The sequence below is a fragment of the Dreissena polymorpha genome, chromosome 8 (genome assembly GCF_020536995.1).
Source record: "Dreissena polymorpha isolate Duluth1 chromosome 8, UMN_Dpol_1.0, whole genome shotgun sequence".
In the NCBI taxonomy this organism is placed as follows: Eukaryota; Metazoa; Mollusca; class Bivalvia; order Myida; family Dreissenidae; genus Dreissena; species Dreissena polymorpha.
The window spans coordinates 37,027,511-37,055,369 of record NC_068362.1 but is presented as its reverse complement, the minus strand read 5'-3'; the positions used below and the strand labels follow the sequence as shown (position 1 = coordinate 37,055,369).

Genomic DNA, 27,859 nt, shown 5'->3' with positions numbered 1-27,859 from the left:
ACCAGACATGGCAGCAGAAAGTCAGTATCAGTACAGCGGGTGTGCCTGATATAGTTGTAGGAAGTCAGTGTCAATACAGCATGTGGGCCAGACATGGTAGAAGAGTCAGTATCAGTACAATGGGTGTGCCAGGCATTGTAGTTGAAAGTCAGTGTCAGTAGAGTAGGCGGGCCAGACTTGATACAAGAGTCAGTATCAGTAAAAAGAGCGTGCCCGGCAGTCAGTGTCAGTGAAACAGGCGGGCCGGACATGGTAGTAGTGAGTCATTGTATGTATAGCAGGTGGGCCAGACATGGTAGTAGTGAGTCATTGTATGTACAGCAGGTGGGCTAAACATGGTAGCAGAGTCAGTATAAGTACAACGGGTGTGCCAGGCATGGTAATAGGGAGTCTGTGTCAGTACAATATGTGCGCCAGACATGGTAGTAGGAAGTCAGTATCAGTACAACAGGTGCGCCAGACATGGTAGTAGGAAGTCAGTATCAGTACAACAGGTGCGCCAGACATGGTAGTAGGAAGTCAGTATCAGTACAACAGGTGCGCCAGACAGGGTAGTAGGAAGTCAGTGTAGGTACAGCGGGTGTGCCTGACAGGGTAGTAGGAAGTCAGTGTAGATACAGCGGGTGTGCCTGACAGGGTAGTAAGAAGTCAGTGTAGATACAGCGGGTGTGTCAGACATGGTAGTAGGAAGTCAGTATCAGTACAACAGGTGCGCCAGACATGGTAGTAGGAAGTCAGTATCAGTACAACAGGTGCGCCAGACAGGGTAGTAGGAAGTCAGTGTAGGTACAACGGGTGTGTCATGCATGGTAGTAGGAAGTCAGTATCAGTACAACAGGTGTGCCAGACAGGGTAGTAGGAAGTCAGTGTAGATACAGCGGGTGTGCCTGACATGGTAGTAGGAAGTCAGTGTCAGTACAGCAGGTTACCAGGCATGGTAGTATTGAGTAGAAAGTAGGTATCACTACAACGGATATGTCAGCATGACATATGTACATTTGTGTATGACTACTAATATCAGATCATTCTTGATTACTCAAATGACATCCAGGTTTAAAATTTCTTAGGCAAACGTCAGATGCATGTACCTTGCATTGTTTGTGCTTGGATGCTACATGTATCATGAAACAGATCTGGTCGGAGAAATTCATTAATTTAATCAATAGGGGTCACAACTCTTGATTCTTCGATTGCAAATCGGTAACCACCCTATATCCTAAACTTTATTTGTGGGGGTATAATAAAGACATATTCTATTGAATATATCAATAGTTTTACCTTCGACTTCATGTTCATAGTCGCTTTCTTGCTTCGACGAGATAGCTCCTTGAATATATTGTATGGACTTCTGTGCAAGTGTGTTTACATGTTCCGTTAAGTTTTTTTTACTTTCTTCTGTACATGTGAGAGCGTGTTCCAAAATGTTTCTTTTACTTCCTTCAGTACATGTGTTTGCATGTTCATTAATGAGTCTTTTACTTTCTACTGTGCACGTATTTGCATGTTCTGTAATATTTGCTTTTTTTACTTCTGTAAACATGTTTGCCTCCTCAGTAAAAATTTTTGTATATTTTTTTATAAGTGTTTCAGCGTGCTCATCTAGTTTTATCTTCAATTGTTCCATGTATGATTCCATTTGTGACTTGCACTCCTTGGTAACGTTTTCAGCCTTTCCTAAAGTCTCGTGTGCATCTTTCAGCAATTGACTCATTTCCGCCAAAGAAATAGTGCTCTCTTTTCGTAACTAGAAAAATAAATTGTGAAATAAAAGATACTAACTTAATTTATACAATGTTATATACTACTACTACTACTACTACTACTACTACTACTACCACTACTACTACTACTACTACTACTACTACTACTACTACTACTAACTACTAACTACTAACTACTACTACTACTACTACTAATAATAATAATACTAATACTAATACTACTACTACTGCTAATACTACCATTACTACTACAAAAGCTAGTGATATAGTCAATAGTTTTTATTATTTTTCTCTTTCTTGTTTGTTTAGACGCCACTTTGAAGAATTATGCGCATACAGTACAGAGAGCGTGTTCTTGAACAAAAACACCCGCCCGCGGTGTGCACTTTTCTCGAAGGTTTTTTTTTCGCGGGGGTGGACACGCTATCGCCCCCGGTGTTGGAAGAATACCCGCTAACACCGCGATCGCACGCTATCGTTACTAAGAACACTCGTGATCATCGCAGGGTTGCGCGTTCTTTAATCCTTTCTTACATCATGCCCATAGATACGTACATGTATCATCCAGACTCTATCTATTCCCCCACAACATACGTATTATCACGACTCTATCGATTACCGCATTCTTACTACTTTTAACGACTATCGATTACCTCATAATTCCGTATAATCACGACTCCCATTATCAAGATCAAAATATTGCTTTAATGAACGATTAAAGTGTTAAAGAATTGCATAAACTTATTCGGCCGCCATTTTTCTAAAATGTAGAGTGAACATCCGGTTTCTTTTTAAAATAACGATGTAATTGATGTCCAATCAAAACAGGTGTGTTACAATTGAACATGTGTAAATTACGTTCCGGGATGTGCGCGCATCGGGTACTTCGTAATGTTTTAAATTAACGGCCAATCTACAAGCGTATTTAATTTTAGAAGCGTTTTCAGAAAATGTATTTATAATATTTTGAAGAAAAAAAACGGACGATTTTTTAAAAGGAAATGAACACATTTATACGATTATAATATGTATGGGATTTAAATCAATTTAATTCTCATTAAAGTCTTATTTCCATAAGTTTTATCGAGTTCATTTTGCGTTTCAGTTTAATAATAATGATAGTTTCTTTTTTTTCTGCAATGTAAAATATGGTTTTGCTACGTGACCTACTTGCAATTTGTTTACAAATACGCAGATAATTTTAACGGTTGATGCAGTTCTTTTCGGCTGACCCGAACATCCATATCGGTGGTCATGTTGGGGGTGGACACAGAGAGGTGAACACCGCGAGGTGTTGCGTTTGTTCAAGTACACAATTTCTGTACTGTACTTGCCAGCTGTTCAATATGTAGAAAAAAGTTTGAACTTATCATTAGTTAACCACATCAACATTACATTGCCAACTTTTTTGTAATATCGCGTTCGCTTTTTAAATACCGAGTTCACTTTATACAAACTCAAATTCAGAACAAAAATATATGTTACCAGATTCAACTTGCTGACCGCATCTTGTGCGCTACTGTCGTTTGCTAGTATCTTGGAATCCTTGAGCAATGTTTCTAGTGTATTAAAATAGTCGTTGAGGTCAGAGTCTGTTACTTCACACGATGGAGAATGTCGGACAGCTTTGCCAATGTCACGTGCCTGTAAAAGGTGATTTCAAATAAGGAAACATATGCATAATATGTATATATGCATATGGAATAACTATGGCATGTAAAGTGCACAAAAGAACAAGATATAATAGTCTGAAAATACTTAAAAGGCATATTTTGAAACAATTTAATCATGGAGCTATCGGTTTTTTACTATGCATATTATTTACATACACAAAATGTTTGTTTTCTTTAAAAGCCATGCATGCTATGTTTAATAGTTACCTTTGTTAAAAGACACGGACTAACCGACGTCGGTGCTATGCTAAATGACATCAGGTTATCAAAGTGTTTACAGTTCAACATTACACTCATGACACCGTTGAAATCTGTATCCCGAATAGACGTCACTCCAATATATCCATCTGGGGGCATAAAACATTTCCCAATTTGCCAGTGATTGCATGCCCATTGCTCAGCACAGGTGTTTTTCCACGAAGGTCCATAGAACCGATGATCGTTCTTAATATGTTCACGAACTTTCTCGCAAATGCTTAGTGGACAAGGTCGATGCCGTTTGCTAGGTGTGTCATGCATGCATATATATGATTTACTCCCGCTTTTCTTGCATACCCCTTGTGTGGGGCATGGTAATATATTAGCAGTCAAGCAGCTTGTACATGTTGCATTCGCCGACAGACCTAATGTTGACGTGATGTTTTTATATATTCCTGTCTGAAACTGTTTTACTTCTCTGTCAACGAACTCATGCAACCCATCCTTTGTGATGTTCAATGCTAGCCATGCCTTCAACCAGTTCGTCATTTCTTGGACGCCGAAAACATCCCCAAGTCTCGCCATTGTTCACGTCTTATTCTCCAACCAATTCATACAAACAATGCTTGCAGACACGTTGAATTCCTGAAAGCCATTGTAATTTCAAGTTCAATATCATATATGAATCATTTCAAACCTGAAAACATACAATAAGAAATAGTGACAGCACTATATTTTATAAAACACAGTGTACATACGGTATCGTTTGTTGTTTGAAAAAAAGAATCGTGCCTGTTATGTTTTTGTGAAACTAGCTGGCTTAAATCGAGCATATGTATATGAATTATTATAATATTCCTAACAATGAGGTTTCATGTCCTGACGGTTTGTCCCGCATAGTGATTAGAAATTTTAAGTCCCATATCAATATTGTAAGCATGAACTCTCGCGAACAGATCAAAATGTAAAAGTACATTCAATGACGATGAGAATTCTGAAATATGTCGAAACATTTTGAATGAATCCTTAAACATGTACGCGATGTTCATTGCATATAATTGATTTTTAACAACGTTTAACAAAAGTGCGTATTGTTTGGACACGTTTTATAAATTCATTGAAGAATCATAACAGATCCTAATTGTTAAAATTACTCTCGATTTTAAAAACGTTTAACAATACGTATATTGTCATTAACTGTTTTGTTTGCATGAATCTGCAGATGCATTTAATATGCAATATTGCACTACTACTAAATAACATGTAAAGTAAAAGTATATGGCATAAAACTATTTTTTTAAATAAGTAGTAAATTGTCATACACGTAAAACTTTGCAGTTTAATGTCGGTTTTCCGTATGTCGCTCTCCGCATTTTGCGCGAAAATAGATGCATGTAAGGTGCAGGTAAGTGCTATATCTGCATTAACGTTTTTACTGTAAATCCTTATGTCGTGGATTTAAAGAGCAATACGTATAATTTATCAATTATATATCCGTTTAAATGTGTGAAAAGGGCTTTCTTATCAACAATATCTATATACGAATGAACTTTCTTAACGAACAAAACTCATATAACCATTGAAATAAACGCTTTACAATGTAATCCACAATAGTAAATTACCGTCGACTTGTCTTTGAACATCAATGTTGAAATATGTAAATTTAATAAGCAACATATTGTTTTGCAAACAAACAACATTAAACTGGACGTAGCAGCTTTAAACTATAGGATTGTTGTAATGTCATAGGTGGATATCCCTGCTCAGATATAATTCAGTATGCAGTTCACCTTAGACATAATGACTAGTACATGCCCTCCATATCAATATATACCACTCAGTATTCTATAGGATTGTTATAATGTCAGAAGGCGGATATCCCTGATCAGATATAATTCAGTATGCAGTTCAACTTAGACATAATGACTAGTACATGCCCTCCATATCAATATATACTACTCAGTATTCTATAGAATTGTTGTAATGTCAGAAGGCGGATATCCCTGATCAGATATAATTCAGTATGCAGTTCACCTTAGACATAATGACTAGTACATGCCCTCCATATCAATATATACTATTCTGTCTGACTAGTACATGCCCTTCATATCAATATATACTATTCTGTCTGACTAGTACATGCCCTCCATATCAATATATACTATTCTGCAAATGCATTGTATTAAGGATTATTTAAACACTTCAGGTCAGGCCTTGGGAGACTTATAATATGTGCTTTTAATATTTTAATGACAGGCCCATGAAAACCTGGGATATGTAAAACATTTAAGATATCTCTGTGTATGAAAGATTTACTATTACTGTGCAAATGTCACAAGTTTTTTAAATCAAGTTGGGTAAGTGCATGGACTTTCTATTAAATGTGTTCAATGTATACAGTCTCTTATAATTCTATTAGGAATGGTTATGTGTGGTTTTATGTCCAATTGCCTATGTATTAAATGTTAACATGGATGAGACTTGAATAAATAAATACATAATTATAAATTAACATAAACCATCATTTACTAATTAGAAGGCATACCACAGCAGCCATTACAATGTACATGGGTTTTTTATCTGATTTTGGGGAAAGAGCCTGGCCATGTTTTAGGAGAAAAAATTGCGCGAAACGCCAGATTTTGGGGAAAATACTTAAATAATCAATTTAACATATTTTACTGTTTTTAAAACAAATTCATGGCAACAGATAATTTAATTATTCAATATTCATCTTTTTTCTACAATGGATCAGGTTAACTAATATAATTAAAGGTTTTAAATGTGTTTTCTTTAAATTTCATTGTCTGGGGAGAAAATACGTCTAGGGGAAAGGCCCGATGTCTAGGTGAAAGGGCCGATATTCAACATGTCTCAAGGAAGGAAAAAAAACATGATGTATCACATTTAATATTATCATAAGAATTAGAACTGGTGTTAATGAATTCAAACAAATCTGCGTCAGTGTCAATATTGTGGCATATTTTCATATATTTCAATGAATAATACTTAATATATAAATTTTCGGCAATGATATAACATAATTGTTGTTGGTTTGTACACAAGAAGTATTAAACTAGGATGAAATAGTTCTTTATTTGTATAATACTGCACAGACATATAGATCTAGAACTAAGAGAATTCTAATTTCTAATTTTGCAATTCTAATTAGATGTTTGATGCTGTCTTAAATGTCTAACATTTATGATTGTTAAACATAAGACGTTTTTATATAAATTCAAATTTATAAAACAAGAAGAACTATTTTACATTTCTCACATTGTTCCACTTTTTCAGTTAACGCCTCCCAAAGTTAAGGGGACAATATAGAGCGAAAAGTTATAGCTCTTAGTCGTAATGTATGGTGGACGAACCAGTTATCAAACACCTAAGAACTTTCCTTAAATTACATTAAAATTGAAACACTTTAAATGACAAAAACGTTTTGTTTTAACAAATGACTAACAGTTCAATCTTTGAATAAGTTATCTGTTAAGTTTTCCAGCAAATATCCTTCAAGAATTCATAACAATGGTTCCCTGATTATTATCACTCTAGCAGACAAAACAAAATGGTGGATGATGTTAACATGACCTATTACCGGACACTTCATAAATACTACTCCGGTATATACAAAGTAACATGACTATCACGTGACCCGGACACGGCGAAAAAATGTGCGTCTGCTGCAATCAAAATTGCAAACGGAAATATGCTTTTTGGTGAGTAAATTTACGTTTTGATAAATGAATTATAAAAGTAAAAGCTAATAACACATAAAACCGTGTAAAAAAACAATAAATGCATTCCTTTAACCTGTTTTCGGCGCATTTGTTTCAAGCTAAGTAGGCAAGTAGGTCATGAACTTCATGTACAACCATTTGTTTATCGATGTGACGTCATGCACACTTTTACCCATGTGCATAAAGAACCGAAACGAAACGTCCGATAATAGGTGCTGTTCGATAACAGGTACTTAAACCATTTACTAAAGCAGTCTCATGTTCGGTCATACAGCTTTTCCGTTGGTCGTAGATGTTAGCGTTCCAATTAAGATGTAAGAATGAATACAACGGCTGTTTTCTGAGTCTGTATCATTGGGTGTCGTTATATATATAGGTTATGAGTCAAATAAATCAGGGATTCCAAAGTGAGCTACTTTTAGAATTATGATTACACTAATTGTCTAAATTTAGAAACTGGTACGTCAGTCGTAATGTAACGTATTAAATTCTAGTAACTAGTATATATCGTAAATCCGCAATCAGGATGATATTAAAATGTACAGTTCGAGAAACGCCACGGCATTTAATATCACGTCAAATACGATGATTTTTATGGTATAAAATACAAAAAGTACCGTCGTTATAATAGAGTATTGGAAATCGAAACTAGTAAATAAAATGCTAGGTCAAGTGAACAAATTTATGCGAAGCAAATAATTAGCCACACAAAGATGCTTTAATAAATGTACACATATACTTTCATGTAAAAGTCCTTCCATAAAACTCAGATTCACGCCGATACCGCTGAAAATATATCTGCAAAAACGGCAACTTCCATTAACGGGTGGTCGCCTTAACCACGTACAGCTCATGGGAAGCAGACAACGACAACGGGCGAGGCATGATAATGTTATGCGTCAACGAGGTACTTTAAATAGAGTCTGGAAATTTATGTTCATAAATAAAGCGGTCAAAGTATAGCCTGGTTTATTTTAAGCTGTGTGAAATGCACATGATTTCGGTTTTATTTTCGCGCGATGGAAACAACGTGGAATGAACTTTTCTCATGGAAAGAAAACAGTTTTTTCGGAAGTTGTCTATCTTTAAGCGACTGTGAAGATATAATCCTTGAATATGAATATTGTACATGCACATCGTTTGTACAAGTGCGGTCATCAAAGAATTTTGGGAGTTTTGATTTCTCAGGTAATTATGAATGTATGATGCATGCTGATATCTGCATATTATAATATAACTATATCTGGTAGCTTAAATGTAGTTTTAAGTGCATTTAACATTCAAAAATGATATTAAAACAACGCTGAAATTATACAAAGGTAATAGAAGTATTGCGGGAATCAGTTTTGAGCATATTTGTTTTAGCAAATTGATGCTATTAAATAATTTGTTACACCATTAAATCGTAGATTGGTGCAAGACAATGGTACCTTTTAAAATAATTTGTGAGTGAACTTAATCATTAAAACCAAGCATCCATTCGCATAACAACAATGAACATGGCCCCGGCGACGACGTAAATTTGATGTCAATTTAGCACAACGTCGCCAGATTTTCACACTATGTTACTAGCAAAAACAACCATAAGATACATCAACATGACTTGATAACATGTGTGTTATTATTTAGTAGAACATATTGCTATCATAAAGGTAAATGTTTAAAAACTTCGAGATTCTACTCACTATCAAGAATTACCAGTACCTTTATTATACTTGCCATTATAATATAATATTTTATAATACCAGGTGAAATATATTCTATATGTTGACAACAAAATACGATGCCTTGGCTGTTGTCATGAACGTATAACAACAAACGGAGCATGTTGTGTAAGTTGACAATAGAATACCATGCATTGGCAGTTGTCATGAACGCATAACAATAGGCGGAGCATGTTCTATATGTTGACAACAAAGTACCGTGCCTTGGCTGTAGTCATGAACGAATAACAACATGCGGAGCATGCTCTATATGTCGGCAATAGAATACCATGCCTTGGCTGTTGTCTAGAGAGTATAACAACAATCGGAGCATGTTCTATATGTAAACAATATAATACCATGCCTTTGCTGTTGTCGTGAACATATAACAATAGGCGAAGCATGTTCTATATGTTGACAATTGAATACCATGCCTTGGTTGTTGTCTTTAACGTATAACAACAGATGGGGCATGTTCTAAATGTTGACAATAAAATATCATGCCTTGACTGCTGTCATGAACATATAACACCTGGTAATAAATGTTGTATTTGTTGACAAAAAATACCATGCCTTGGCTGTTGTCATGGACGCATAACAACAGGCGGAACATGCTCTATATGTCGGCAATAGAATACCATGCCTTGGCTGTTGTCTAAAGGGTAAAACAACAACCGGAGCATGTTCTATATGTTGACAATATAATACCATGCCTTTGCTGTTTTCGTGAACGTATAACAATAGGCGGAGCATTTTCTATATGTTGGCAATGGAATACCATGCCTTGGCTGTTGTCTTCAACGTATAACAACAGATGGAGCATGTTCTGTATGTTGACAATAAAATATCATGCCTTGACTGCTGTCATGAACATATAACACCTGTTAATACATGTTGTATATGTTGACAAAAAATATCATGCCTTGGCTGTTGTCATGGACGTATAACAACAGGCGGAGCATGTTCTATATGTCGGCAATAGAATACCGTGCATTTGCTGTTGTATAGTGTGTATAACAACAATCGGAGCATGTTCTATATGTTTACAATAGAAAACTATGCCTAAGCTGTTGTCATGAACGTTTATCAGTAGGTAGAGCATGTTCTATATGTTGACAAAAGAATACCCTGTCTGGGCTGTTGTCTTCAACGTATAACAACTCATGGAGCATGTTCTGTATGTTGACAATAAAATATCATGCCTTTACTGCTGTCATGAACATATAACACCTGGTGATATATGTTGTATATTTTGAAAACAAATACCATGCCTTGGCTGTTGTCATGGACGCATAACAACAGGCGGAGCATGTTATATATGTTGGCAATAGAATACCATACCTTGGCTTTTGATTAGAATATTTAACAAAAATCGGAGAATGTTTTATACGTTGAAAATAGAATACCTTGCCTTGGCTGTTGTCATGAACGTATAACAATAAGCGGAGCATGTTCTATATGTTCACAACAAAGAACCGTGCCTTGGCTGTAGCCATGAACGCATATCAACATGCGGAGCATGCTCTATATGTCGGCTATAGAAAACCATGCCTTGGCTGTTGTCTAGAGGGTATAACAACAATCGGAGCATGTTCTATATGCTGACAATATAATACCATGCCTTTGCTGTTGTCATGAACGTATAACAATAGGCGGAGCATGTTCTATATGTTGACAATGAAATAACATGCCTTGGCCGTTGTCTTCAACGTATAACAACATATGGGGCATGTTCTGTATGTTGACAATAAAATATCATGCCTTGACTGCTGTCATAAACATATAACACCTGGTTATAAATGTTGTATATGTTGACAAAAAAAAACATGCCTTGGCTGTTGTCATGGACGCATAACAACAGGCGGAGCATGCTCTATATGTCGGCAATAGAATACCTTGCCTTGGCTGTTGTCTAGAGGGTATAACAACAATCGGAGCATGTTCTATATGTTGGAAATAGAATACCATGCCTTGGCTGTTGTCATGAACGTATAACAATAGGCGAAGCATGTTCTATATGTTGACAACAAAAGTACCGTGCCTTGGCTGTAGTCATGAACGCATAACAACATGCGGAGCATAACAACTATAATATTACAATATCACATGATCGTTTTTATTGCTACAACATCTGCTGATATTCTAGCTGAAACTACCATATTATTTTACGTGAATGACAATCAATAATACATTAAAAGAACACAAATGTTACTTCAAAACTAAACCTGTTTAGTACTGACTTTCATTCACATGCGTGTGTTCACTCTCCCGGCCCGAAGTCGCATAATGTTACTACCAAGATTGTGTCCATGCACTCCTAAATAATAAACTGACTAGACTGCGAATTGTTGGAAAAAGTTTGTAATACAGTGTCAATTCCTGTGTAATTAAGTTTTAATTGAAGATATTTAATTTTTTACAAAGATGACATTTATTTTTTATTTAGTCTCCATCTGTTTGTGGCGTAGATGGTGCGGGTGGGGAACTGGTGTACACTGGCAAAAAACACCTGTCCAGTATGTAATAACCATGCTTAATATGCTGATACCATGTCCATACTTCACCTGTTGTTATATGTTCATGACAGCAGTCAAGGCATGATATTCTATAGTCAACATATAGAACATATTTCACCTGGTGTTATATGTTTATGGCAGCAGTCAAGGCATGATATTCTAGTGTCAACATATAGAAATGTCCGCCTGTTCTTATTTGCTCATGACAACAGCCAAGGCATGGTATTCTAGTGTCAACATATAGAACATGCTCTGCCTATTGTTATACGTTCGTGACAACAACCAAGGCATGTTATTTTATTGTAAACATATAACACAGGCCTCGCCTGTTGTTATACGTCCAAGACAACAGCCAAGGCATGATAGTCTATTGTAAACATATAATGCATGCACCGTTTGTTCTTATATGTTCATGACAACAGCCAAGGCATGGTATTCTGTTGTCAACATATAGAACATGCTCCATCTGGTCTTGTTATATGTTCATGACAACAGCCAAGGCGTGGCTTTCTGTTGGCAACCTATAGGACTGGACACGCATGTTGTTTTACGTTCATGAAAACAGTAAAGGTATGATATTCTGTTGTCAACATATAGAACATGCTCCACCTGGTGTTATATGTTCATGACAACAGCCAAGACATGGTATTCTATTGTCAACATATAGAACATATTTCACCTGGTGTTATATGTTCATGACAGCAGTCAAGGCTTAATATTTTATTGTCAACTTGCACAACATGCTCCGCTGTTGTTATACGTTCATGACAACAGCTAAGGCATGGTATTCTATTGGCAACATATAGAACATTCTCCGCCTATTGTTAACCGTTCATGACAAGAGCCAAGGCATGTTAAACTATTGTCAACATAAAGAACATGCTCCGCTTGTTGTTATACGTTCATGACAAAGGCCAATGCATGGTATTCTATTGTCAACATATAGAACATGCTTCGCCTGTTCTTAAACGTTCGTGACAATAGCCACGGTATTGTATTCTATTACCAACATATAGAACATGCTCCGCCTATTGTTATACGTTCATGACAACAGCCAATGCATGGTATTCTGTTGTCAACATATAGAACATGCTCCGACTGTTCTTATCTGGTCATGACAATAACCAGGGCATGGTATTCTGATGTCCACATATAGGACATACTTCAGCTGTTGTTTTATGTTCATGACAGCAGTCAAGGCATGATAATCTATTGTCAACATATAGAACAGGCTTTGCTTGTTCTTATCCGTTCGTGACAATAGCAAAGGCATAGTATTCTAGTGTCAACATATAGAATATGCTCCGCCTATTGTTATACGTTCATGACAACAGCCAATGCATGGTATTCTATTGTCAACATATAAACCGTGCACCGTCTGTTGTTATATGTCCATTACAACAGACAAGACGTTGGATTCTATTGCCAACATATAGAACATGCTCCACCTGTTATTATACGTTCGTGACAACAACCAAGGCATGGTATTATATTGTCAACATATAAAAAATGATCCGCCTGTTGTTATGCGTTTATGACAACAGCCAAGGCATGGTATATTGTTGTCAACATATAGAACATAATTCACCCGGTGTTATATATTCATGATATTTTATTGTCAACTTACACAACATGCTCCACCTGTTGTTATACGTGCATGACTACAGCAAAGGCATGGTATTCTATTGTTAACATATAGAACATGCTCCGCTTGTTGTTATACGCTTGTGACAACAGCCAAGGCATGGTATGATATTGCCAACATATAGAACATGCTCCGCCTGTTGTTATACGTTCATGACAACAGCCAAGGCATGGTATATTATTGTCAACATACAGAACATGCTTCGCCTGCTATTATACGTACATGACAAAAATCAAGGCATGTTATTTTATTGTTAACATATAACACATGCCATGCCTGTTGTTATATGTAAAAGACAACAGCCAAGGCATGGTTTTCTATTTGCAACCTATAGGACTGGCCCCGCCTATTGTTTTACGTTCATGACAACAGTAAAGGTATGAAATTATGTTCTCAACATATAGAACATGCTCCATTTGTTGTTATACGTCCATGACTACAGCCAAGGCATGGTTTTCTATTGTCAACATATAGAGCATGCTCCGCCTGTTGTTATTCGTTCATGACATCAGCCAATGCATGGTATTCTATTGTCAACATATAGAACATGCTCCGCTTGTTGTTATACGCTCGTGACAACAGCCAATGCATGATAATCTATTGCCAACATATAGAACATGCTCCTCCTGTTGTTATTCGTTCATTACAACAGCCAAGGCATAGTATTTTATTGCCAACATACAGAACATGCTCCGCATGCTTTTATACGTACATGACAACAATCAAGGCATGTTATTCTATTGTAAACATATAATACATGCTTCGTCTGTTTTTATACGTCCAAGTCAGCAGACAAGACGTGGTTTTCAATTGCCAACATATAGAACATGCTTCGCCTGTTGTTAAACGTTAATGACAACAGCCAAGGCATGGTATTCTGTTGTCAACATATAGAAAATGCTCATGTAAATTTTATGATCCTTCAATCAAATACCTGAAATTATAAATATTGGATTTATAGTGCATTAAGCTAACGTGCTGACCTAAAATCATGCTGTTACCAAGTTATAGTACATGTGGGTTGGAAACCACGATTTATACTTTTTACCAACATTATTTTTAAAGAGCCTATGTAAACACCATTGGTTTAATGTTTGTTCTTCGTTTATTGAGGTCCATGGAATATTTTACGAACTTAAATGGTTTTCATGCCCTAATATATGTCTTCCTATATACGACCTTTTTGTTATTCCCAGTATTTGTATTTAGTACCGTCATATTTTCTTCCTCTCGACATTTTATTTTTCCCAGTAGTATTTTTTTAAATAAAGGCTGAAATGAATATAAGATGTCTTGCTATAAATATTTGCATTGTTTTTGTAACATGTATTTTAAAAAATAAATCAGATGCATTTTTTCATTCCTTTCACTAAAAATATTAAGATAAAATTCCTTCACCTTGTAGTTGATGAACCTCGGCCAACCTCTAAATAGCGGCCTTATATACTGTTCATTGAACTTTTATTCAACGATTTGAGATAATAATATAGTGGACTAATCAACAAGTGGTGACCGAATATATTGGATATTATAAACGAGAAATCGGGTTATTCATAAAGATAAACTAAATAACATGCATGCAAAATCAGTCATAAAACAGCTTTCGTATGGACCGGTTAGAAATCATATTATATATGATAATATACATAATGCAGTATAAATCAGTATTTACAGTATAATCTTGGTTAGTTCCCCGTGTATACAAATTAAGTTCCTTTGTACAAAAAATATAATGATCAATACTAGTAAATAATGCTTCCATATGGTACGAGTTATGTTAAATGAACATACATAGTTTTTGGACCTATACTCAATATATATATAGTACAACGTATGGAAATGTAAGCATGATGTTGTATTATTTATAACTTGTTGGTTTCCCAGAATCTACTTAGTCTCTTATTGGCGCATGCGCATAACAATACCGTGCCTCGCTCATTGTCGTTGTCCGCTCCCAACATCTCATAGTTCCGTGCCATCCGTTTTGGTACTCGTCTTTATGTCTTTGATGTCAACTACTTATATCCGCATACAGATAAAACTAGTTCCGTTTATCAAATGCTTCCGTTGAAGGAATATATATTAAATGTTTTAACCTTTTAAGTAATATTCAGATAATAATAAAGCGAAAGTTGTATTAAATAGAGGATATTTGTTAGATCCGGTGGATTATCGATTTTAATTCACGAGTGTTCATAGAAAATATTTTTTTTTCTATGATCACGAGTGAATTAAAATCGCTAATCCACCGAATCCAACAAATTTTCTTTTTATTTAATGCATTTTTCACAGTTTATATACATTGTTAAAGAGTTTAACTAACGGATTTTGCTGGGATAATGACGTCATTTTGTCAAAAAAAACGACGCCATTTCACAGTAAACAATGAAAATTATCGATAATTCTCACTGATAATTTTCACTGTTTGAAACAGTAAAATTATCAGTTTTAAATCACTGATATTTCTCTGTAAACCACCGGAAAGCATTAAATAAAACACATCTATTCAACTGTGCATTTGTGACATTTGTAGTGACCAAAATGCAACCAAATCACAATGTAGTAATAACGTTATGTGTTTGCTGGGTAAGCAATTGACTTTGACTTTTTGACTTAATACAGTAACGTTTAAAGGACGTCTTTTCGACGTCTTTTAAAAGACGTCATTATTATATCGCAAAAACACGTCTTTTCGACGTTTTTAAAAAGACGTCATTATCATGTTGATAAAAAGACGTTGAAAAGACGTTTATTTTACAATTTTCTCAGAGGTCTTATAACGTAAAGTAAAAACGCAATTTTTTTACGTCTTTTAAAAGACGTCATTATTATCGCGGTAAAAAGACGTCTTTTCGACGTATTTTAAAAGACGTCATTACTATCTCGCCTAAAAGACGTTTTGTCGACGTTTATAAAAAGACGTTATTATCACGTTGCTAAAAAGACGCTGAAAAGACGTTTATTTTACAATTTTCTCAGACGTTTTTATAGTGTTACGTTATAACGACGTCATTTTTACGTCTTTCAAAAGACGTCATTATTATTTCGGTAAAAAGACATCTTTTCGACGTATGACGTCATTATTTTTCTCGCCAAAAAGACGTCTTGTCGACGTCTTTAAAAAAATGTTATTAACATATCGCTAAAATGACGTTGAAAAGACGTTGTTAATTTAGCGGCGACTAAGCGACCGTAAAACAACAAAATAAAGACGTCTCATGTTTGCTGGGAAGCAGCGTGTCGTGCTAGAATGTAAATCAAGCTAATCGTGATAGACATGTATGCCTTTAAAATTGACATGTTTTACATTTATAGTGGTCAATAGTTTATATAATACGTGCCTCAAGCTTAACCATCTTTTTGCTTGACTTAAATTACCACAAAATTTATATGCCATAGTGCATTCAATTATTCATTAAGTAGCAGGTTTTTAATGTTTAAAGAGTAGTTATTTTTGGCTTCCCGCTCATATGCACTTGGCACAAAAAACCGATCCTAAATTAAAGGGGTTAGATATCATTATTCACACAAAATGACTTCAAACTTATATTCATAACGGTCAATAGATGTTTGTAACCTGAGGTTAAAAAATATTCTCTCCGTACACATCATTCATCAAACAAAAAGCACCTTCTGTGGTTACACATATTTATATAAAAGCCATTATTCAAACGTACTAGCTATCACATATGGCTGAATAGCGTTATGTCTGACGAAGATCATATTACAGGTAGCAATAATCCACACCTTAACCTGTCAATGTACGACGTGTGTGAACTTATAAAATCGTTGATCATTTTCCCAATGTATAATACTTGCGTTTTAAAATACTGCATTCGAAATTACCCTTATCAAATGCTGTTACGGTCAGTTTCAAATGCCAGTGTTGATTATGTGTTATGGGTAATTAGCTATTGGGATAGTCGGACTAAAGCACATGCATTTAACTTAAATAAAATTGCCTTTTGTTTTAAAGGTATTCGGAAAGGTAATCGCATCATCTTAGCTCTTATATGGGCCTAATTAAAATTTGATTATTGTGAAATTCCAAAGGGATAAACATTATCACTGTTGACAGTAGTCTTAAATAGAAAGATTGATCATACATTTACTCCGTTGAAGTACATAACAAATATTTGTTAATGAATAATTATTTTACAACACACATACCCTATTTGTTAACGATTGCTTTGTCTTCATTCAATCTCATTTTCTTCAATTTCTATTTTTTCCAAAGCGAAACAAGTTTCGATTTGATTCAATTTGTTTGTTGGGTGTGTCAACTTCCGATTAGGTTAGTTTACACTAACTCCAATTCGCATGGTGTCATTTTATGGAAAGGCCAACTTTTAAGGAAATTCTGTAGCCATTTGGTTATTTCATATTGTGCAAGCAATATCAATCTAAAGATTAATATGTCGTCTTCAACATGATATAAAAACATATCTTATGCAATCAAAAATAGATATCCGAACAGAAGAATACACATAGGTTACAGGAAATAAACGATAACGAGTATGGTCCGAGAAAAGAAGAAACTTTAGATCTGGATCTGGATGGTTACGTCGCAGAAACCAATTCTGGCTTTCACTCGACGGATGTGGAGTGCGCGATTGTTACCCCTTTGCTGTTTTAATACACTGTCTTTGAAAATGTCGATTGTTGAAGAGTTCACAATGTCATTACTTAGTTTATTCCAATCTATCTCAGTTTTGACAAAGGATGAATTTTTAAAGAGGACAGTTTTTGCTGGGATAGTTTAAAGCACTTGGAGTTATTGTTCACAAGGTTACACACTATATTATGATGGATATAGTCCTCGTATTGTTTAGCCCTTGTGGTACGTTTAGGCCTTAGTGGCTTAATGTAGCGTTCAATGGAAATGGTCGGTACGTGTCCTTCCACCACCTTGTACAATAGCGTCAGCCTTTGGGCGCGCCGTCTGTCTTGGAGTGGTGGGAGTTCCAACTTACGGAGCATTTCAGTGACGCAGCCAGGCTGTCGGGAGCGGTAGTCTCTGGTGATGAACATTGCGGCTGATCGCTGGACACCCTCTAGGCGGCAATGTCTGTTTGGTGGAATGGGTCCCAAACAACACTGGCATATTCTAGTTTGGAGCGGATTAGTGCTTTATAGGCATTTTTGCGGCATTCTAAAGGACAGTGACTGAGATTTCTTCTTAGGAATCCAAGGGTGGAGTTAGCTCGCTTAGTTATGTTGGTGATATAAGTTTTTCATTCCATGTCTTCAGATAAGGTGATTCCAAGGTAGGGATTTTCTTGTACTCTTTTGAGGATTTCTTTGTTAATATTGTAGAAGTAGATAGATTTGTGCTTTGAGCTTAGAAGGAAACATTTCTTTCCGTTAAATTTACAAATAGAAATGGCCTCTACTGTTGATCATGATCTACGACGGGATGTAACTTATAATGCGTAATTGGCGCAATTGTAACTAATTGGCATTTCATATGTGACCATATTATTTTTTTACCATACTTTAAAATAATTATGTCGGTCGAGTCCACTACACCTTGAAATGAACGGTTTCTACGCTCGAGTGATCATACCTGTTGTTTGATTAAATTGCGTGCCGGTCAACTCGTCATCAAGTCAACTCGTCCCGTGGTCAAGTCGTCCCCATTTTGGTCAACTCGTATCTGTCTTTTTTGTCAACTCGTCCCTACCCGATTCAAGTCGTCCCCGACATACAGAAGTAGGTGTACAATGGTCAGTTTATAACTCTAAATCATACAGATGATGTGTTATTTTCTCTAAATGTGTTATCCCTTGAATTGTCTAAGCAACTGGTTGTCAGACTTTTGTACTTGTGGTCGGTATCTTGTTTGTTGTTTTTTTTTGTTTTTATCGAGTGCACCGGGATTGTCTCCCATATGACCATCGCCCCCAGAAAGACGTGTTAGTTGGTTACGGGGGATAGTGCAAGATACAGGAGACACCCCCTTCCAGAGGTGACCCGGGTCTTTTAATGCCCGGTGTATAGCACCTAGTACACTGCACCTCGGTTTAACGTATCATGCGAAAGACGAGTTAGTAGGTTAGGTGCAGCGGGGGATCGAACCAGCGATCTCTGGATTGTGAAGCCAGTGTGTTACCACTAGACCACGGATCCGCTACAAGGTCGGTATCTTTCACAAGTTATTCGTTTTTAAAGGAGTGAAAGGTGTTATTTACAGCGTATGGAATGAGTGATGTATATTGGACGTCATCATTGATGACGTTCAATTGAACGAATGATAATGGCGACTAAAATTCATTAAGCTCCAGCGTATAGCAGCGATTTGGGTCTCTTGGAAACTGGCCCAACACTTGTGCTGAAATTTGACATGTATATGGACCAGAACTCGATCTACACGATGGCGTGTTCGTCATATCTGGGAAAAGTCCAGTTTTTGATAAAATTACGAAAAAGTGGTGTTTTTTATTGCGCAATCGCTATAAAATGAGTTCTCGCCGGAAGCGTTAATAGCGTTAATAGCAACCCAAACACAATTCACCCCAAGGAGACAATTCACGCGATAGACACTTCAAATTTGATTTTAATTAATACATATTGCGATTTTATTCCCAAATTAATAAATAAATTCATATTGCGTTTAACATACGAAGCTGAACCCGTTTAGAAAATGTTAACAAAACTAACAAAAACAAACAACAGTTAAATTTCATTGATGTAGATATGGTAACCTAATTACATGTCCACTAGCGTACACATGAAAAATAGTTCGCAAGTAAACAACAAACAATCAAATTTAAACGCAAATAAGTTAACAAAATATAAAAAATAAATCCGAGAAATCGATACTTAAAATTACAATTTCTGCACTAAAAACATTTTTGAGAGTCATTAAAACACATAATTTCGGAAGTATACAACCAACAATCAAAATGGCTGCCAATGAATGTTCGAAAAGAACGCGAGAAAGGTTTTACAAAATAACATCATCAAAAATGATTAAAGTGAACGCTACTTCGCCGTTTTTTAGATAAGTATACGATCTATTGAAAAACACTAGCATTTGACATAAACACACCCGTGGATATGGAAATGGACATCACGCATTTTGCGCTGTGTACGGTTGTTCAGAAAACTTGGTGTCATTATGTTCTTGAATTTGTCCGATGAGTTGAATTTTATATACCATTACAATGCGAGAAAGTTTTCAAACACATTTATTTCTCACGAAACTTACCTTGAAAAATAAACAACACAAATATTAGTGGCACGAACTGGTATTGGCACGAAACGACAATCAACCGTTTAAGTTCAATGGCATAATTTGAAGGGAAATACATGTGTTGAATATTGGATAAATTAATTGTTTTGCCGTTTAAAGGGTAAGTGTTTTTGGTTTGCTTTGCAATTTTTTTATATCAAAACACAAGTTTTATAGTTTGATTTCTGTACACCAGTTCAGTTAACGTTATATCTTGAATTTATAAATATCGAAATAGAAGTCGGAGTTTGCACATTTCGGACGTTGCTATGCAAGTTGGTTCTCGATAGAATATACTGTTTTACCTTTTCGCATACAGTTGTGCAGCTGTTTTCCATGTAATGATGCAATGTTTTACGTCTGGAATTACCCCCTCGATTATTATAAATCATTAACTTCTCAAATTATAAGCATCGTCAACTTGACAAGGTTCTGTCAAGATTTAATTTTTTATTTAATTAATAATTAGTAGAATATGTAAAGCTGAGTTATTATTAATTCAGACTGATGTCTGATTAGGGCAGTGGTTCACCTGATTCTCTTATAGGTTGACCACACCACAATTTATATCAGTACAAAAACAAATAGCTTGTAATTTATTATAATTGATAAATGTGAATGTTTAATTTATTTGTTTGCAACAATTTGGAACCTTTTGGTTTCAGCATTGTAAGCCTAGTGTATAATTGCCCCTTTGTTCAGCACACATGAATTGATATGAAATACAGCTATATCTCGTGTGGCGTGTTTTCATTTAAACTCTGGATTTTAATGACTACAAGTCAGTCGTGCAGTTAAATATGTTTTAAAGCATAGAAAGAATCCAAAATTATTTTGGATTTTGTGTTTGCCATGCATAATTTAAATTTTCATAGGAATAAAATAACTTACAGCGACAGGATTATGGCTTTGTTATGGCAAGCATTTGATACAAATGTTATTAAGAATTAGTGTGGTTGTAAATAAATTTTGAGAAATGAAACGCAAAAAAATCACAGAAAATGGAAGTGCGTGCATGTTACTGTATCTTGCAACTTTATTGTTTTAAGAATTGGATTAAAGTTTAAATTTAGGTAAGCGTGTCGCTTATACTAAATTTAGTTCTTTATGTCTCCTTTGCTCTTATACATGTATGGTATGAAATGCGTATCTCGTGTAACGTAATTTCATTCAAACTCTGGATTTTAATGACGACAAGTCAGACGTGTTATTTTATTTAACAGTAAAATATTTTTTAAAGCATCAAGATTGTAAAAATATTTCCGATTGTATTTTTGTCATGCATAATTTAATCTTCCATAAGAATAAAATAACTCGCTGCATCAAGATTTCGGTTTCCTTAATCATGTTTTTATAGGTAAGAATGTTTAGCATTTGATACACAAATTAAAAAAAAATAGAGTGGTTTTTAATAAATTTTGAGAAAGAGAAGGATGACCAAAATTGGAGGTTCATATCTTTGTAACTTTATTGTTTTAAGCAAAGGATTAAAGTTAAAATTGATGTACATGTAAGCGTGTCGTTAATACTAAATTAATTTTTTTATGACTCCTTCGCTTCTGTATATACAATGTATGCACTAAGCGACCCGTGATTGTTGCCTAATTTGCGGAGTCAAGGCGGACAGTTCGCTTTTTGAGTGGAAAATCACCGCGATTTCATGTGATTCGTCACTCTGCCGTCGCGCGAGAGCAAGATAATCTTCGCCCTGATTCCCCTCAGTTTTGTGGTGATTTGTCGCGATTCGCCGTGATCACAGTGGATATCGGTGACATCTATGATTCAGCAATTCATGCATATAAACCGAATTGTATCGATAACTGTATACATAACGCTTTTCTAATGTTCACAATTATCAAATAATCCAACATAATTACAACATCACTTACGAAAAAATAATCTTAAACATTTATATCGGTAAATATGTTTTAGAATTTCATGAACACAACCATATGACTACGCCATTTTTCAGAAGTGTAGAGTACAGTGCATAATGTGGGACGAGCATATTTAAAAAGCTTATATCATATTTCTCGTAAATTACCAAATTATTAGTTTTGTCTAAATCAAATACCATGTATAGAGAAACAAGGTATTTATAACCGACCAATGACGAAACACTATGCAACTTTCAATTTAGACAGTGCTACATGTACATGTATATGGCAACAATATGGAATTTGAAAAGTGGTAGTGTATTTGGGCCTGGAATATAATTAAATAATGTTTACATGTTATGTTCAATAATTATTGCATGATCATTCTGGGCTGTTATATTAATTTGGAGCCGTTAAAGCTTCCGACATTACTTCATCAAATTCATGTCGGAACGGGAGTATTTTTGCAAATACGCCCATTGTATACAATAACAACAAAAGCTTTATTATTGCAATGTATAATGTAAGTGTATACATATATGTTACATGTACATGTGGTGATGCGAGAATCGCGGCAAAAATCACGGGTCGTGTAGTGTAGTACAAAATGTATGAAATGCATATCTCGTGTAACATAATTTCATGTAAACTCTGGACTTTAATGACGACAAGTTGGATGTACAGTTTCCTATATTGTGGTTAAGGTCAGAATGTTTAGCATTTTATACTTTTATTATTAAATAATAGTGTGGTTTTAAATAAATTTTGAGAAAGGGAAGGAAGAACAGAAAATGGAAGTTCATATCATTGTAACTTTATTGTTTAAAGCATTGGGTTTAAGTTAAAATTGAGGTAAGCGTGTTGTTAACAATAAATTAAGTTTTTTATGACTCCTTCGCTCTTGTAAAGTATGAAATACGTATCTCGTGTATCGTAAATTCTTTTAAACTCTGGATTTTGTGATCGCCTTTTGTCTGTCGTCTGTTGTTAGTCGTCAACATTTATCTTGTTAACACTTAAGAATGTAATGTATTGCAGATTCAGAGATGTCTGTTCTGTTTTGAAGGTCATGTGAAAAATAAACTTATGGGATGTTTGCATATATTAATAACATATAAATATTGTTCAAATCTATTTGTTGATAGATTTAAAATAGCTAACTTTCCTCTTACATGCCCTTGTATTTCAAGATAGAATACTTTCCTTCACTGAGGAAAGAGGTCTGAGTTTGAATCTCAGTGGGGGCTTCAGAGGATGATTTATTTTTAGAAAAATGATTATATTTGCTCAACTTTGTAAATGACTTAAAGCCACACACCTAAAAATTAACTGCATGGCATAGTAAATTTATGAATAAATAATAAACATATTTTTAGCTTTGCCATTTAGAATATATCTGGTGATTACAAGGTAGAAATCAGTCTTTTTTGCGCTTTTAAACTTAAAAATAATTGCATTTGTCGAAATAGACGTATATGTTTACAAATCCTACTTTCGGTTTAAAACCGGTACCATTTAAACAATAATATATTACTTTCTAACTAGGCTATAGATTTAATTTTATCTATGCCAATTAGAATATACACATGTAAGGCTATAGATTTAATGACAATTTTGCACACTTTCAAATTGCATCTTTATGTATTGATTAACATGTATTTCATTTCAAAGTGTGTGGCTTTAACCAAATAACTTTGAAAATTTCTTTTAAAGAATGAGGTTTCTGAAAATTCAATTATTGAAGAAACATTTATAATTTGAGGGTACAATAAGACAGCAAACTAAGAATAGACATCCATTTGAGTTTTTTTATCAATTGAATATGCAAAGAAGAAATTAAATATCAGCAATACAAAAGCCTGTAATATGTGCAGCGTGTGGTTTTTCTATCTATCTATATATGCTCAGTCAAATCCAAACTAGGCAAATATTTACTGGACAGTAGGTCCTGTAGGCTACAGAATATAATAGTAAAATAACTTGGTTTCATTGCTGGGATCAAGGTGTATATGATATAAAATGATAAAATTATTGAATAGCTATTAATTTTAAGGTCACACATTTGTATCTGACGTTAAATAATAATACACGCCATACATGGTACTAGTCTTGTTTAGAAAAAATAATAATTAAATGCTGAACGCATGTTAACAGTAAATATAAACAGGAATCGCTTCTTTGTAATATCTTAAGAACAATTTCCAAAACAAAAGTACTTTATACTTTTTTAACTAAGCTATGCTTAGCGCGCATGTCAGGTATGAGTCTGGTCAATACAGCCTAAACTTACAACCGCCTCGATAAATGACAACCGGCCTGTTTCACGCGTGGACATTGATAGCCAAGATAATAACGGTTTGAATGACAATGATCATTATTATACATTACTATTGCTATTAAAACCACACAAACTGATATCTGCATCATTTAAATTGTAATAATCAGATTTATGATTATCTTGTTAAGCGACTAGGCCGTCATGGATTTGGACCGTCCTGACCCGCATTTGTAAGATGCACATAAATAGACCAATCAGGTGCCCTCGGAAAATTCCGTCAACAGAAAGAGCGTTGGTACGGAAAAGCACATGTATAAAGACACTATTGCTATTTTTGCACCTCAGAAAACTTTCAGAGCCATAAACAAACCTATACAAACCTATGAATATGTTTTTGTTCTTTTTACCAAACAATCAGTCCTGTAAATTTGACAGACAGGCCGGACCTTACACAATTTTACAAGACGTGTCTGTCGGTCCAGCCATGTGTGGCCAAGACTGTATACTGTCTAACTCCCCTTTCGGGTATTATTGACAGGTAATAGATATGACAGAATACTCTGTAAGTATAATTGTGCACTCAAATTTTTTATGACAAGTTGAATTATTAGTATTGTATATACCACTTCCATGCGATAAATTTTAGAAACCCATTTATTTCTCTTTTTTGGTTTGAACATGACATATCTTTTTTTATTGCTTAAATCGATTCAGCTAAGAATGCCCGTCAAGAAAAGGTATGGTTATGGGGGTCTCTATGTGCAAAATGTTGTATTTATTTTTGCTCAAAGTTGTCGCTTTTACATCGAAACATATAAGGAAACTATTTAGTATATTTTGACGTAAACATTTACTTCAGCAGCAACTTCCCTGTATCTTGCAACTATGCTTTCAGCGCAATCGGCGCTCTCGTCCTTATATGGGCCAATGGCTATAGTAAAATCTTGTTACCACTCTAGAAATCACATTTACTGTGCATCCTTCAAGAAACTTGGTCAGGTCATTTGTTCTAATGATGTCTTGGCTGAATTTGAAAAACTGTTTTGCTTTCTTTAATTTATTCGCAAATCTTAAAGAAGTTGGTCAGAAGATTTGTATAAATTAAATCTCAGCCAAGTTTAACACTGGGTCATTTGAGCTAACAAAATTGGTTAATATATTAAATAAACAAAAAGCATGTTTATACCACAGAAGTCACACTGTTAGTCTAATCTTCATCAACATCGGTATGCATATTTAACTTCAAAACAAATATTGGACCAGGGATTTCAATAGAAGCAGAATCCTGCGTTTTGACGCGAGCAAATTAAAAATGACTCATTTTTGACGCAACCCTTTTTTCTGCCGTGCGTCATTTTGACGCATCGAAAATTTAACCCGTGTGTCAGTCAGTTAACATCTCCAGTTCCATGGTAATAAATCCCCCTGTGTTCCTAATCAAAATTAATGTTTCAGTATTTGAAACTCGGTCTATAATCGAGGGAATAGAGGTCTACCCCGGGCTTTGTTTTTTTATACTCACAAGTCATTTACTACACATAAACATTAAGAAAACACATTTTCTCAATTAGATAGAAATTATCCGAGTAGAATTAAATTGCTACGCCTTGACCTTTGACATTGTAAATGGCGGACATATTGTAAATTAACATTAAACCCGATTTCAATTAAAAAATGGCAATTCAAACAACAACAACAATTCAAATGACAAGTAATGGTGATTCAATAATGGAGATAGCATTAACTGGATTTAACAAACATTAAATAAGGTTTGTTAAACCAGATATCAACAAGGAAATTTTGGATTATTAAAGTTAAACTACTACTGCAGGGGACAAAAATATTTATAAATTGCACTCGTCCTGCAGGACAAGTGCATTAAAATTTTCACTCGTCCTGCAAACACATGCACTTGTCCTTCAAATATGTGTGAAAGAAAGATTGCAAAGGACTGATATGACAAACAATGTTTCCTATATCACTGCTAAAATGCTGCTTACTTAGTTATTCATGCCAGCTGATCACAGAAGAAATGTTAACTTACTTTATTTATGAGGAACACAAAATAAATAAATGAAGACAAATTTGTTTTTTCCTTTTTCTAATGCTTGCGTGCTTTCCATTTCAGATGGTTTAACATCGCTCCTGCCCCCTTTAAAGAACGCTCGTATGTCAGACATTTTTCAGATGAAATTCAGACTGGTTTAAAACCGTACTTCGCAGTAAAATAATTCTTTAAAAAAATCAATACTTACAGTGAATGAAGTCAGATGGTTCCCTGTCAACATGGACACGCAAAGTTTACACCAAAAAGCCAATATTAACTCGGGACACAGTCTCGCATAACAACGCGCACCTGCTGTATGAAATTTACAATTACGATTTTCGGTTCATTCGCGATCTACTTTCGGAATAGATATGCTTTAAGAAATGATTTAATGAAAAAGAGTCTTACTGGTCAGAAAATACATATTTTAACATCAGTTTTTTTTTCACTCGTCCTGTAGGACTAGAGCTTTAGGGAAATTCACTCGTCCTTTCAAGATTTCACTCGTCAATACGAGCGGACGAGTGGAATTTTTGTCCCCTGTACTGGTAAGGCATTGTTAAGTGTATATATTGATTATTTCCGACATGTATAGTATTCGGATAATCAGTAATAGATATACTAGATGTTCCATGCATTTAGATTGTGTTTTTGTACAAAAGCTATCATAGGGATAATGATAATATAACAAGGATAAATATGTGATGAAAAGGTGCTACAGGTACATATCTTAAATTACTTAAATGTGTTATGATGAAGTAGATTTTAATGAGCATTTATTGTTTTAACAAATAAACATAGCATAGTGATAGAAATAATAAAAGTTGTAAAATGAACATGTTTTGTTATTGAAAAACTTAAAGTCGATTGTTCGCACAAATTATTGATATTTTGTCCTTATCTTTGTGTACCAATTCATTAAAATATGTTGTGTTATGTATCATGGTATTTTTATTTAATAACGCAGTATAACTTTTTTAGATATTGTGTAACTCTTGGAGCATGTTTTTATCTAAAAAAAATGAATAATACAGACAAAAACACAATTAACGCGCTTCAAAATTGACCCCAGATTTTTTCAATTTGACTCCTCAAAATTTCAGTCCAGGGGTCATTGACTCCTGGTTTTTATGGAATGAGTGCTATATTAACGTCATCATTTGATGACGTTCAATTGAACAAATGATAATGGCGACTAAAATTCGATAAGCTCCAGCGTATAGC

The 27,859-nt window shown here is 34.9% G+C and overlaps 2 protein-coding genes across 8 annotated transcripts in view; both read right to left on the bottom strand.

Moving 5' to 3' along the window:
- The window catches only part of LOC127841134 (uncharacterized protein CXorf38 homolog), a 335,137-nt gene extending 317,657 nt beyond the window's left edge, over positions 1–17,480 (bottom strand). For 3 of the 6 annotated variants that reach the window (XR_008030717.1, XM_052369714.1, XM_052369713.1), the window contains exons 1-5: positions 17,370–17,469; positions 8,075–8,133; positions 3,602–4,289; positions 3,207–3,365; positions 1,279–1,744 (exon numbers count right to left, since the gene is read on the bottom strand). Coding sequence is in view for 3 of the 6 variants with exons in the window: in XM_052369714.1 (XP_052225674.1) it covers positions 1,279–1,744; positions 3,207–3,365; positions 3,602–4,177 (1,201 nt within the window). In the remaining 3 variants the exon portion in view is untranslated. Of the gene's footprint in view, positions 1–1,278; positions 1,745–3,206; positions 3,366–3,601; positions 4,290–8,074; positions 8,188–17,369 lie in introns of those variants that run through there. The other 3 variants (XM_052369728.1, XM_052369716.1, XM_052369717.1) reach the window with 3 other exon arrangements.
- LOC127841135 (coatomer subunit beta'-like) overlaps positions 1–27,859 on the bottom strand; it is a 238,277-nt gene that overhangs the window by 133,109 nt on the left and 77,309 nt on the right. The gene's annotated exons all lie outside the window — the stretch shown is intronic.